General features: G+C 36.0%; 1 protein-coding gene across 7 annotated transcripts in view; it reads right to left on the bottom strand.

Annotated features, from left to right (window-relative positions):
* Nucleotides 1-2,285: 2,285 nt before the first annotated feature.
* The window catches only part of LOC100618250 (zinc finger protein 286A), a 73,636-nt gene continuing 62,611 nt past the window's right edge, over nucleotides 2,286-13,310 (bottom strand). For all 7 annotated transcript variants that reach the window (XM_007483090.3, XM_007483089.3, XM_056814271.1 and 4 more), the window contains one exon: nucleotides 2,286-3,741. In XM_007483090.3, coding sequence (XP_007483152.1) covers nucleotides 2,528-3,741 — 1,214 coding nt within the window. In that variant the 3' untranslated portion in view covers nucleotides 2,286-2,527. The remainder of the gene's footprint in view (nucleotides 3,742-13,310) is intronic.

Genomic DNA, 13,310 nt, shown 5'->3' with positions numbered 1-13,310 from the left:
TTCTTTTACTGACCTTTACTAGATTACCAGATATGTTTTATCCCTCCCTAAGGGATTTACATTTTAAGATGTTATCCAGAAATCCAATTTATTTTGACTTTTCTTATGAATCTCCTATCTTAAATCAGCAACAGAGATGAAAACACTTTGTCCCCCAAGTTTTCTGCATTTCCCCCAGGACTCTAAAATATTTAGCAAATTTCTGGGTTCCATATAGTGACATTTGTCTCTACATGAATCATAACTGTGATATTCGCAGGGTTTGTCAAGTTTCTAATAGTTTCGGGATATATCAACTGGTAAGACAACAAATCTATTAGCTAACAAATTGCTGCCTTGCTATATTCGTTGGAAGTCACCAACTACTACTAGGCATAGAATCACGGAGTTGGAAGGGATCTTAGAAGTTAAACTCATACCCAAATGGAATTACCACCTCGTGAGGCACCTGTTCCCCTTCTGGATAGCTTTGTTAAGGAAGTTTTTCCTGACATCAAGCTTAAATTGGCCTTTCAAATTTCTGCCCATTATTTCTAGGGCCAAACAGAGTAAGTTTAATTCCACAGATAACCCAGTTTGACAACACTTATCTTTTATCTTCCTCTAGGTTTCTACTCTCAAGAATAACTTTCCTGGTTACTCAAAATGATTATTAAATTTTTATAACATGCTCTGATGCAAATGCCAACAACATGGAAATGGGTTTGAATCAAGAACACATGTGACACCCAGTGGAATCGTGCGTGGCCTATGGGAGAGGTGGGGGGGGGGGGAAGAAAAGAAAATGATCTTTGTTTCCAATGAATAATGTTTGGAAATGACCAAATAAAATAATGTTTAAAAATTTTTTTTTATAACATGGACACAAGGATTTTTACCATCCTGGTTGCCTAACTTTTGATATTCTTTGACTTACCCTATAATCTCTATGGGAGAATTGAGAGAAGAGAGATCTTGAGGTCATTAAAAGTGTAGGAGAATTAGAGGGTCCAATAAATTAAGCCAGAGGTTAAATTTAGGGAGCATAAATTTGGGGAAACGGGAGAATAATTTTCAGGCCCAGAGCTTGTCCAAATTCTAATTCTGGGTGGAAATGGCAGTATCAAGGACAATTAAGGAAGATATAAAGGAATTAAGAGAAGTAGAGAATAAAGAAGCTGAAGAAGTAAACAACAGAAAGATATAACAAGGTAACAGAGTTAGGTAGATAAGAATGTCATGGAGACAGGAGATCTTGGGTTGAAATCTGACCTGATACTTCTTAGCTATGTGACCCTAGGCAAATCACTTAAGCCCCATTGCCATGCCCATTCCTCTTTTCCACCTTGGAAAGGATACTCAAATTTGATTCTAAGAAGGGAACAGGTTTTTTGTTTGTTTGTTTTTAAGACTTAAAGTAGCTGACAAAGACAAGGTAAGAAAAGTGTAACAATTGGTAAAAAAAATTGACGAGTAAATTCAAGAGTGGGGCAGATTGGTGAAACAAATAGGTTGGTACAAGGCTAAAGGGAAGTGAATGTGACTTTTGAGAAGACTGAGACACTATTCAGCTCATGAATTGTTTTCCTACAGTTAGAAAGATTTGTGGTTACTTCCACACTAGTATTGGCCTAGGACTTTTCAACTAAGGTAACCAGGATACAGGATAGGGAGCTCTTCATTCCCATCTAGGTCAAAGCTTTCTTGGGCTGATTTCCTTGGACATGGGCTTTGATTTCAAGTTTCTGCCACATATTCTATAGGTCCAAAAAAGTAAATTTGGTTCACACTGCCTCCCTAAACTCTTCAAACTCTCTTCAGAGCCTTTCCTTTGATCTAGTTTCTCTCTCCAAAATTGGAGATAATCACAGAAGTGCAGGTTTTGAAGAATAATCTAAAAGTATAATAATGAAATGGCCACTTAAAAAGGGAAAACAAGCAAAAATAGTAGAAAACTTGATCAGGGCTTTAGGTGCTATCACTTTTCCAGGGCTTGTTAGTGGAGGGATGGGGGTTGTGATGGTACATAAGACATTACAAAAAGATTTTTCCTATGTTCTTGGTATGGTCACTCTCATAGCTTCAATACCCCAGGGAAGAAAAACTGCTAGATTCGTTGTTTTCTACAGATTTGGGGGTGGGGAAGAGAGGAATGTAAATACTGTATTTTTGGTTGCTTTGCCCAGCTATAACCATTCTTCAAAAAGTAAATGATGCTTGAATTGGACTGTTACTTCCAATTTAATTGCAGGGCTTTCTTTAATATGTAGTTCCTGAGAATGCAGGTGCTTCTATGATTATCACAATTAATGAATTAACAAATATTTATTAAATGATAAATGCCCATGGCCTGGACAATGTGCTGTACAAATAAAGTCACAAGTATATAAAGTTCAGCCTCAAAAAACTTACAATCTTTTATGGATCTGCTTCCTCAATTGTAAAAATATTTGACAAAATAACAAGTTCAATCCCACAAGCATTTATTGAGCATCTGCTATGTCCCAGGCAATATTCAGGTTTCCCTACATTTATTCTTTTTTGGGGCCTACTCCCCTGTATGGAGCCTTTGATGCCTAAGGAGAGAGGAACTACACTTGAAAGTTTTCACACACTCATTACATTTATAGGGTTTTTCTCCAGTGTGAGTTTTCTGATGCTGAATAAGGGCTGATGAATGAATGAAGGCTTTGCCACATTCATTACACTCATAGGGTTTCTTTCCACTATGAATTCTCTGATGTTTAGCAAAGTTTGAGCTTCTGCTGAAGGTTTTCCCACATTCATTGCATTCATAAGGTTTCTCGCCAGTATGAATTCTCTGATGTTGAACAAGGTGTGTACTCTGACTAAAGGTTTTCCCACATTCATTACATTCATAGGGTTTCTCCCCAGTATGAACTCTCTGATGTTTAGTAAGGGATGAGCAGTGACTGAATGCTTTCCCACATTCATTACATGTATAGGGTTTCTCTCCAGTATGAGTTCTCTGATGCTTAATAAGAGCTGAAGAGTGGATGAAGGCTTTGTCACATTCATTACATTGATAGGGCTTCTCCCCAGTATGAATCATCTTATGCTGAATAAGGTGTGAAGTCCGACTGAAGGCCTTCCCACATTCATTACATTCATAAGGTCTCTCTCCAATATGTGTTTTCTGATGTTCAGAAAAAGCTAAGCTCTCAGTAAAGGTTTTTCCACATGCATTGCATGTATAGAGTCTTGCCCTAGTATGAGTTTTCAAATGTTTTTTGAGGTTAGCTTTGTGGCTGAAGGCTTTCCCACAATTATTACACATATATGGTTTCTCTCCAGTATGAATTCTTTGATGTCGAATAAGCACTGAATGATAACTGAAGGATTCTCCACATTCATTACACTTACAAGGTTTTTTCTCTTTGTAGATTCTCTGATTTTTCATTAGGTTTGAGTTTTGTTTGAAAGTCTTTCTTTCAAAGTTACCCAAGTTCTCTCCGGTAGGAATTTTCTCTTGATTAACAATAACTGACCTCTGATTAAAATTTTTCCAGTATGTATTACATTCAGAGTCTCTCTCCTTAGTAAGGTTTTTCCTTTGGGCAATTGTCACTTGCCTCAAATGTCTCTCATTTTCCTGCTGCCTCTCTAACCAGTCCTCACATTCTTCCAAGTTAGAAACATCATCCTCTGTGACTCTTCCCACAATCACCCCTTGTGATGATTCTTCTTCAGAGATTTCCTGCACTGAGGTTGACTCTCTGCTCTCAGACCTAGTATCCCAGTCTGAAAAAAAGTAAAAATACAAGTCTCATAAAAAAGAAACTAATAAAATGGTATTACAAAGTTAAAAAAATATGTATGAATGGATTCTGACAATTCAAATACAGACCTGCAATTTAGGGAGATGGAAATAAGAGGGAAGAAAAGGAATGGAAGAGATGGACTGGATTATTAAGCATATATAATGATCAGATTATGTTCAGAAAGTTAAGAAGTAGAAACACACTTGAGGAAGGTAGATATGCATAAGGTGAAAGTAAGAGGATGGGCATCAACTGATAAAAAGAAGGCAGGAGTCACAATCATGATATCTGACAAAGCCAAAGTAAAAATAAATCTAGTTAAAAGAGATAGGGAAGGTAATTACATCCTGATAAAAGGCAGTATAGACAATGAGGAAATATCAGTACTCAACATGTATGCAAAAACTAGTGGAGCTCAAGGATGAAATAGATAGAAAAACTATACTAGTGGGAGACCTGAACCATCTTCTATCCGAACTAGATAAATCAAACCAAAAAATAAATAAGAAAGAGGTAAGAGAAGTGAATGAAATCTTAGAAAAATTAGAGTTAGTAGATATGTGGAGAAAAATAGAGACAAAAAGGAATACACCTTAATTTCAGCAGCACATGGTACATTCACAAAGATTGACCATGTATTAGGGCATAAAAACATTGCAAACAAGTGCAAAAGAGCAGAAATAATAAATGTAACCTTCTCAGATCACAATGCAATGAAAATAATAATTAGTAAGGGTACATGGAGAGGTAAATGAAAAATTAATTGGAAATTAAACAGTACAATTCTCCAAAACAAGTTAGTCAAAGAACAAATCATAGGAACAATTAATAATTTCATTGAAGAAAATGACAATGATGAGACATCCTTTCAAAACGTATGGGATGCAGCCAAAGCAGTACTCAGGGGGAAATTTATATCCTTGAGTTCATATATTAACAAATTAGGGAGAGCAGAGGTCAATGAATTGGGCATGCAAATTAAAAAACTAGAAAGTGAACAAATTAAAAATCCTCAAATGAAGACTAAATTGGAGATCCTAAAAATTAAAAGAGAAATTAATAAAACTGAAAGTCAAAGAACTATTGATTTAATAAATAAGACTAGAAACTGGTACTTTGAAAAAACAAATAAAACAGACAAAGTACTGGTCGTCAGTCTAATTAAAAAAAGTAAAGAAGAAAACCAAATTGACAGTATCCAAGATGAAAAGGGAAACCTTACCTCTAATGAAGAGGAAATTAAGGCAATCATTAAAAAACATTATGCCCAATTATATGGCAACAAATATGGCAATCTACGTGATATGGATGATTACTTACAAAAATATAAACTGCCTAGAACTAGATTACCTAAACAACCCCACACCAGAAAAAGAAATTGAACAAGCCATCAAAGAACTCCCTAAGAAAAAATCCCCAGGTCCAGATGGATTCACAAATGAATTCTATCAAACATTCAAAGAACAGCTAATCCCAATATTACACAAACTATTTGACATAATACGCAAAGAAGGAATTCTACCAAATTCCTTTTATGACACAAATACGGTACTGATCCCCAAAGCCAGGCAGGTCAAAAACAGAGAAAGAAAACTATAGACCAATCTCCCTAATGAATATAGATGCAAAAATCTTAAATAGGATATTAACAAAAAGACTCCAGCAAGTGATCATGAGAATTATTCACTATGATCAGGTAGGATTTTTACCAGGAATGCAAGGATGGTTCAATATTAGGAAAACCATCCACATACTTGACCATATTAACAAGCAAACCAACAAAAATCACATGATTATCTCAATAGATGCAGAAAAAGCCTTTGATAAAATACAACACCCATTCCTATTGAAAACACCAGAAAGTATAGGAATAGAAGGATCTTTCCTAAAAATAATAAACAGTATATGCCTAAAACCATCAGCAAACATCATCTGCAATGCGGATAAACTAGAAACCTTCCCAATAAGATCAGGAGTAAAACAAGGATGCCCATTATCACCTCTATTATTTAACATTGTACTAGAAACACTAGCAGTAGCAATTAGAAAAGAAAAAGAAATTGAAGGTATTAAAATTGGCAATGAGGAGATCAAGCTATCACTCTTTGTGGATGACATGATGGTCTACTTAAAGAATCCTAGAGAATTAACTAAAAAGCTAGTTGAAACAATCAACAATTTTAGCAAAGTTGTAGGATACAAAATAAACCCGCATAAGTCATCAGCATTTCTATATATCTCCAACCCATTTCAGTAGCAAGAATTAGAAAGAGAAATCCCATTTAAAATCACCCTAGACAAAATAAAATACTTGGGAATCTATCTGCCGAGACAAACACAGGAACTATATGAATACAACTACAAAACACTCTTCACACAATTAAAACTAGATCTAAACAATTGGAAAAACATTGATTGCTCATGGGTGAGACGAGCTAACATAATAAAAATGACAAACCTACCCAAATTAATCTACTTATTTAGTGCCATACCCATTGAACTACCAAAAAACTTTTTTACTGAATTAGGAAAAAAACATAACAAAGTTCATTTGGAAGAACAAAAGATCAAGGATATCCAGGGAAATCATGAAAAAAAAATGCAAAGGAAGGAGGACTTGCAGTCCCAGATCTCAAACTATACTATAAAGCAGTGGTTATCAAAGCAATTTGGTACTGGCTAAGAGACAGAAAAGAAGATCAGTGGAATTGACTTGGGGTAAATGACCTAAGCAAGATAGTCTATGATAAACCCAAAGATCCCAGTTTTAGGGACCAAAAACCCACTATTTGATAAAAACTGCTGGGAAAATTGGAAGACAGTATGGGAGAGATTAGTTTTGGATTAACATCTCACACTCTACACCAAGATAAACTCAGAATGGGTGAATGACCTGAATATAAAGAAGGAAACTATAAGCAAATTAGGTGAACACAGAATAGTATATTTGTCAGATCTTTGGGAAAGGAAAGACTTTAAAACCAAGCAAGAGCTAGAAAAAACCACAAAATGTAAAATCAATAATTTTGATTACATCAAATTAAAAAGTTTTTGTACAAACAAAACTAATACATTCAAAAGTAGAAGGGAAGCAACAAATTGGGAAACAATCTTCATTTCAAAAACCTCTGACAAAGGTCTAATTACTCAAATTTATAAAGAGCTAAACCAGTTGTACAAAAAATCAAGCCATTCTCCAATTGAAAAATGGGCAGGGAACATGAATAGGCAATTTTTCAGTTAAAGAAATCAAAACTATTAATAAGCACATGAAAAAGTGTTCTAAATCTCTTATAATCAGAGAAATGCAAATCAAAACAACTCTGAGGTATCACCTCACACCTAGCAGATTGGCTAACATGATAGCAAAGGAAAGTAATGATTGCTGGAGGGGGTGTGGCAAAGTTGGGACATTAATACATGGCTGGTGGAGTTGTGAATTGATCCAACCATTCTGGAGGGCAATTTGGAACTATGTCCAAAAGGCGATAAAAGACTGTCTGCCCTTTGATCCATCCCTATATAGCACTGCTGGGTTTGTACCCCAAAGAGATAATAAGGAAAAAGATTTGTACAAGAATATTCATAGCTGCGCTCTTTGTGGTGGCAAAAAATTGGAAAATGAGGGGATGCCTTTCAATTGGGGAGTGGCTCAACAAATTGTGGTATATGTTGGTGATGGAATACTATCGTATTCAAAGGAATAATAAAGTGGAGGAATTCCATGGGGACTGGAACAACCTCCAGGAATTGATGCCGAGTGAGATGGGCAGAACCAGGAAAACATTGTATACACAGAGACTGATACACTGTGGTACAACTGAATATAACGGACTTATCCATTTGTGGCAATGCAATGACCATGAACAACTCAGAGGAACCTACGAGAAAAACCACTATTCACATCCAGAGGAAACACTGTGGGAGTAAAAACACTGAAGAAAAACAACTGCTTGAATACATGGGTCGAAGGGATATGGTTGGGGATGCAGACTCTAAATGAACATCCTAGTGTAAACAACAACATGGAAATAGGTTCTGATCAAGGACACAAGTAATACCCAATGAAATTGCGCGTTGGTTGCGGGAGGGGTGGGTGGAAGGGAGGGAGGGAAATAAAGTGAGTATTGTAACCAAAAAAATAAAATAAAATAAAATAAATTTTAAAAGAATACACAGACACACAAACACATTCACGAGAGCAGAAAGAAATTCAGAAGAGGACACTGGCAAGCAGGGCAATGTTGGAAGTACCATGTAAATTTGAAATATACAAAACAAAAAGAGTGTATGGAATGATGAGTCCAAGTTTCTTATTACAGTTTTCTTTTTCTTTTCTGTAAGAGGAAATGTTTGTATTCACTGACATTTGAATGGTTGATAATGAAGAAAAAAAGTAAATTTTAAAATAAATACCAAAAAAAAGGTGAGAATTAAGTGATCCAGTCAATTCAGCTAAACTGACAGTTGTAAATGGGTGGGAAGAGCACAGATTGAATGAGGCAGGCTACTTGCCCACTGCAGTAGGGAAAGCTAGGGGGAAATGAAGAGCATGCCAGGCTTGGAGCCAGAAAGACTCATCTTCTTGAGTTCAAATCTGATCTCAGACACTTAAAGCTAAGTGACCCTTGAGCAAGTCACTTAACCCTATTGGCTTTAGTTTTCTTATCTGAAAAATGAGCTGGAGAAGGAAATGACAAATTATTACAGTATCTTTGTGAAGAAAACACCAGATTGGGTAATGAAGAGTTGTGACTGAAAAACTAATTACTTAGCATCTCATAACTGGGTCAATGTTATAACATCTCAGTTGACAGAGAGAGCCCTGGACTTTGAACTCAAGAGCCCTGAGAATAGCAATACCTCCTTAAGCAACTACTATTTGTCAGACAATGTGTTAGGCACTTCATTAGTATCTCATTTAATCCTAAGAAGCAATTCCTATGGAAAAACAAACTGGCAAATATGCTTCCAGGTAAAGGAGGTTCTTGTCATCAAAGTCCTTGGCACTTTCAAATGGTTCAACATCAGATACAGGGAAAATGTAGAAAATAGAAATAGACTTTGCAGGTATTAATATCTGCTTTGCTGCTGTATCCTAAGAACCATGGAACCTAGTTGACTTATTGCTAAAACCTTCTATATGTATTGCTTCACCCAGTAGGTTAGCTCTTTTGAGATCAAGAGCTATCTTATTTTTCAATTTTATCCTCCTGAAAGGTGTTTAATAAACACAACCAAAAAAACAAAATGGGATTCTATAAGGGACTTATGAAGAATGTGAAGCACTCAAAAATCAAATTCTGAAGACAAAAAGGTGCACCTCTAATGGACTGGCCATGTTGTTTGAATGCCAAACACACATTTTCCTAAAAGACTATTTTAGGGAGAACCCCCACAAGTCAAGTGCTCAGACAGAGGTCAAAAGAAAGATATAAGGATGCTTTTAAGATCTCCCTGAAGAACTTTGGTACTGATTATGAGAGATAATATGGCATGCCCACATCAAAGAAGGCACTGTGCTCTATAAGCAAAGCAGAATTGCAGTAGATCAAAAAGAAACATGAAATACACACACTTAGATATCTCCATCCCAAATATTCATTAAGGCTATTTTGACCTGTGGTAGAGCCTTTCAAGCTCGTCATCTGATCAGTCACAGCTAGATCGACTGTACATTGACCCCAACATAGTGATGCCATTTTGGTCATCTTTGAGTACAAAGGACAACCACCAAGTTGCCCAATGAAGCTAATAAGAAATTTCTTAAATTTAAATAAATAGAAGAACAGGAAATAGGAATACAAAAGTTAGGTATGATCCAGTAGAAAGTATTAAGAATGCTAAAACTTGGAATAAACTAAATCTAGTCAGATTTTTTTTAACAAGCCCTGTGATTTCATTTGTGCCAGTAGTAGTTTTTAGTAATCTTCTCTCACAGCAGATCTACATCTTTCCCACAACTTAGTCTCCTTAAAAAAAATTGATTTTCAGAAGATAAGAAATCAACCAATACTATTAATATGTATGAAGCTATAATTACCTTTTCATTTCTAGCAAATATTCCTACAAGAGAACAATTGCCCAGTTGTGGACTTAGGAAGGGAAATATGAAGAGCATAGAAAATCAAAGATATTCAAATTATGATTTTTCTAAAACTATGCTAAAGAATTTTTACTTCTGAAAGATAAGATTCTCTGAGAATCTTTTCATTTAGCTCAGTGTTGCACAACAGTTTTTCAAAATTAAGTGTTCCTTGAAATTTTAAGTCCAAGTAGTTATTAAAAATAAAAAGAACCAAGAACAGGGGATTCTATTGCACTTTATCACATTTGTTTATTGCAATACTAATAATATACAACACCACAGTGTAGTTTTTTGCCCACATTCAATAGCTAAGCAAATTCAAGTTAAACGATAATTCATCATTGTATAACTGAGTAATTTCAGCATAACTGAAATCAAAGACTGAAATTCACTTTTCCAAATTCTTCTTTCAGTATATTATTGCTCTGGATCTTCCTCTGAAATTAGCCACAGAATATCCTCAGTCCAATCATTACATACATACTTAAACTAACTAAATATAACAAGGAAACACAAGCAACCAACCAATAGTTCTTGACAAAGTGCTAATAAGAAGGCCTATTTGGTCATACTGTCATTGCTACATCATTCTTAATTTCTATCTCTGCAAATGAAGGCTTTCAGACTTTCAGACTTCTCCAATGTCTGGTTGGTATGTTTAAATCTTGCCACTGATTAATTTCCTTGAACTACCAAGATGTTAAGAATAGTCAGAGTCAAATCTGGTAGATTGCTAGGCTAAATAGCATTTAGTATCTCAAAATGAAGTATTGGGGTAGTGAAAACAGGCACTGCTGTGTGATCATTTAATATTTCTTAGACTCCATTTTGTTACTTGGATCCATCTTGTAATTTTGACTTCTGATATAGTTTTAATTTGCCAAGAAAAGTTATTAGCTGGCTTCCTGAACCACCATGATTTTTGGCTTTCCCTGTGTATCCAATAAAAGACTATTCCTTACTCTGCTTCTTGTTTGAATGTGTATCTGGAGATAGGGTCTACCAATGTGCAGATAGGTGTAGCAAACTCAAAAGGGTTAATTCCTCTTTGACATGTTCCCCTCTCTTTGGCATTCTTGAGAAAGATCAGGGAAGGGGAGCAAATTCAAAGAAGAGCACATTTGAGATAAGGAGGCTGAGGTATCCAAGGTCTTTGCACCAGATGTCCATCTGTTTGTTGCCAAAGGAAAAAACAGTTCTTAGAATCATAAGAAGAAAACAATTCCCAGGATCCATTTTTGTTTTGTTTTTGATTTCTCACCTTAGCGAGGTTTGAGTTCTCATGGGCAGAACTATATCTTCTGCTGCTGGGTAGAGTGGTGTGTGGATTAAATCATGCAGTCCTGAACTTCCATGTGTGAGTGTTTTCTTTCCCATTTGCTGTATTCTGCCTCCATTTTCTCAGTGGAACCCCTCTCAGGACACTATGCTCTCAATAGATAGGGGCTATTTAGGAAGGCAGAAGCAACTCTATACAAATTCCACTCAAATCTAGTCAGAGGAACAATCACTACCAGGTCTTTGACTGGATGGTGGTCTCACTTGGCTGATACCCAGAGAACAGCATTTCTATCCAACAGATATCAATCACATAGGACCCTGAATGGAACAGCTCCTTCTGCCCTGGGTTATTTTCTCTGTCTCTCCTTCCTTATTGCTCCCTATAGATTTCACTGCTTGAGCTGATGGTTTCTGAATCTTGTTCACATATACTATAAGTCTCTGGTAATAAATGTCAAAGCACAGCTAACAGATTCTCCTGTAATAACTTTTGGAATGTCCTTTCCAGTCTGAATCCAACCAAACCATTAATACCTCTATGTAGCTCATGAATTAATGACTAAAACTGAGACTGTTTTCCAGTAACCACTTTCATAGAGAGGGTGGGGAAGACACCCTCACTGCCACCCACTGTCTTCTCCAGAGAAAGAAATGAGCAGGTCACTGAACCTCTAGCTGTAGTGGTAGGGACTCCCCACACACACACACCCTAGACCTTACATCACTGATGTGAATCTTAAAACTTCTCAGACTCTACCTTGGAACATTTGGTTAAGGCTATTCCCATTTAAACAATGGAGGTACTTGATCAGGAATGTATTGGGAACTTTAAAATTACTCTACCCATACTTAGGCATACTTTAGGAGAAGATAAAGTTGTAAAACTCCTTATTGAACAATGAAGGTACTTAACTCATACTTATAGTGAGGCCAAAACCTTAAGCTAGGTCTATTTTTAGATCTAATACAAAAGGGTGCTAAGTACCTATGAAGGTCAAATTAATCACAAAAGGTCAATCAATTTACAAAAGGCAAGCTTAACAAAAGAGATGAGAAGTACTCAGAAGATATAATCTACCCAGAGAAGGTGAGAACTAAGAATTAAGAATGGTCAGTCTTGTGGAAAATGTCCACTGTGATTGGTAGATGTGAAAATTTAGAGGAGGTGACATAAGAGAAAATTCTCTTTAAAAGGAGGTCAGGAACTGAGAGCTGGGCTCTCTGAACACTAGAATTTTGCTTGGAAAGATCTTGTGGTGAATGATTAAAAGACTGACTTAGTTTCTCTCTTAAAGAAAAAGGCCTAGGCCATGGCCTGGGCCCTAGCCTTTTCCTATTATTTCTTCTTACTCTGTCTCTCTCCCTTTCCTTAATTCCTTCATTTGTATTAATTAAAATCTCCATAAACCCAGCTGACTTGGGTATTTCATATTTTGGGAATTTTTCCCATGGCAACTACTTATTTTTGATATTAAAATCAAGAAGCTAAAAATTATCTTTACAGTTTGGGCAATTCACAGTCTTGAAACTCACATTTTCGCGGTCACAGTTCATAGCAACCACTCTTTTTGTCTGTAACACTGACCAGGGTTTGACTCTTGGCAGCTGCATGTTCACAGGCAAGAATTCCTGCCTTCACCAAAAAAAGCAAGGATTAAGAACCTGAACCCTTTGCCTCAGTGGCAGGAAAGCTGTTCCCTCCTATCTTGTCCCATGAGCCACTAACCAGGGAAAGAAACAAAACTCTTGAATCTGATACCTGTGCCCAGTAGAAGAGAGCTTCTCCTCTATTGTGATCAAGGAAATATTTACACCCTTTATTGATACAATTAGAAATGTTTGTAGCTAAGAATTACCATGACATCAGACTAGTACAAAAGTGATGCCAGGAGATATAAAATAAGACTAATGTACAATCACCGCTGTTTGGGTTCGAAATTTCTATAAGGTCCTGTGAAATATTTAGAATTTATAATGTGAAATTTTCTAATCATGTAATAGCTCTCTCCTCAAACCAGTTTTGGAGTTTTTTCCTTCCATTTTCAGTATTATTAAGAGTATTCGGTTGGTGATAAAATGTGTACAGTTTAAGATTATATTCTTTTCCCCTTATCAGTAATATTTGCTACAGACATAATTAGAAAAAAACTCTTTACTATTGCATTCAGAATCTTCTACTT

Source organism: Monodelphis domestica, chromosome 2 (assembly GCF_027887165.1).
Source record: "Monodelphis domestica isolate mMonDom1 chromosome 2, mMonDom1.pri, whole genome shotgun sequence".
In the NCBI taxonomy this organism is placed as follows: Eukaryota; Metazoa; Chordata; class Mammalia; order Didelphimorphia; family Didelphidae; genus Monodelphis; species Monodelphis domestica.
Note: the sequence above shows the minus strand (reverse complement) of the source record. Positions and strands in the feature narration are given on the sequence as shown.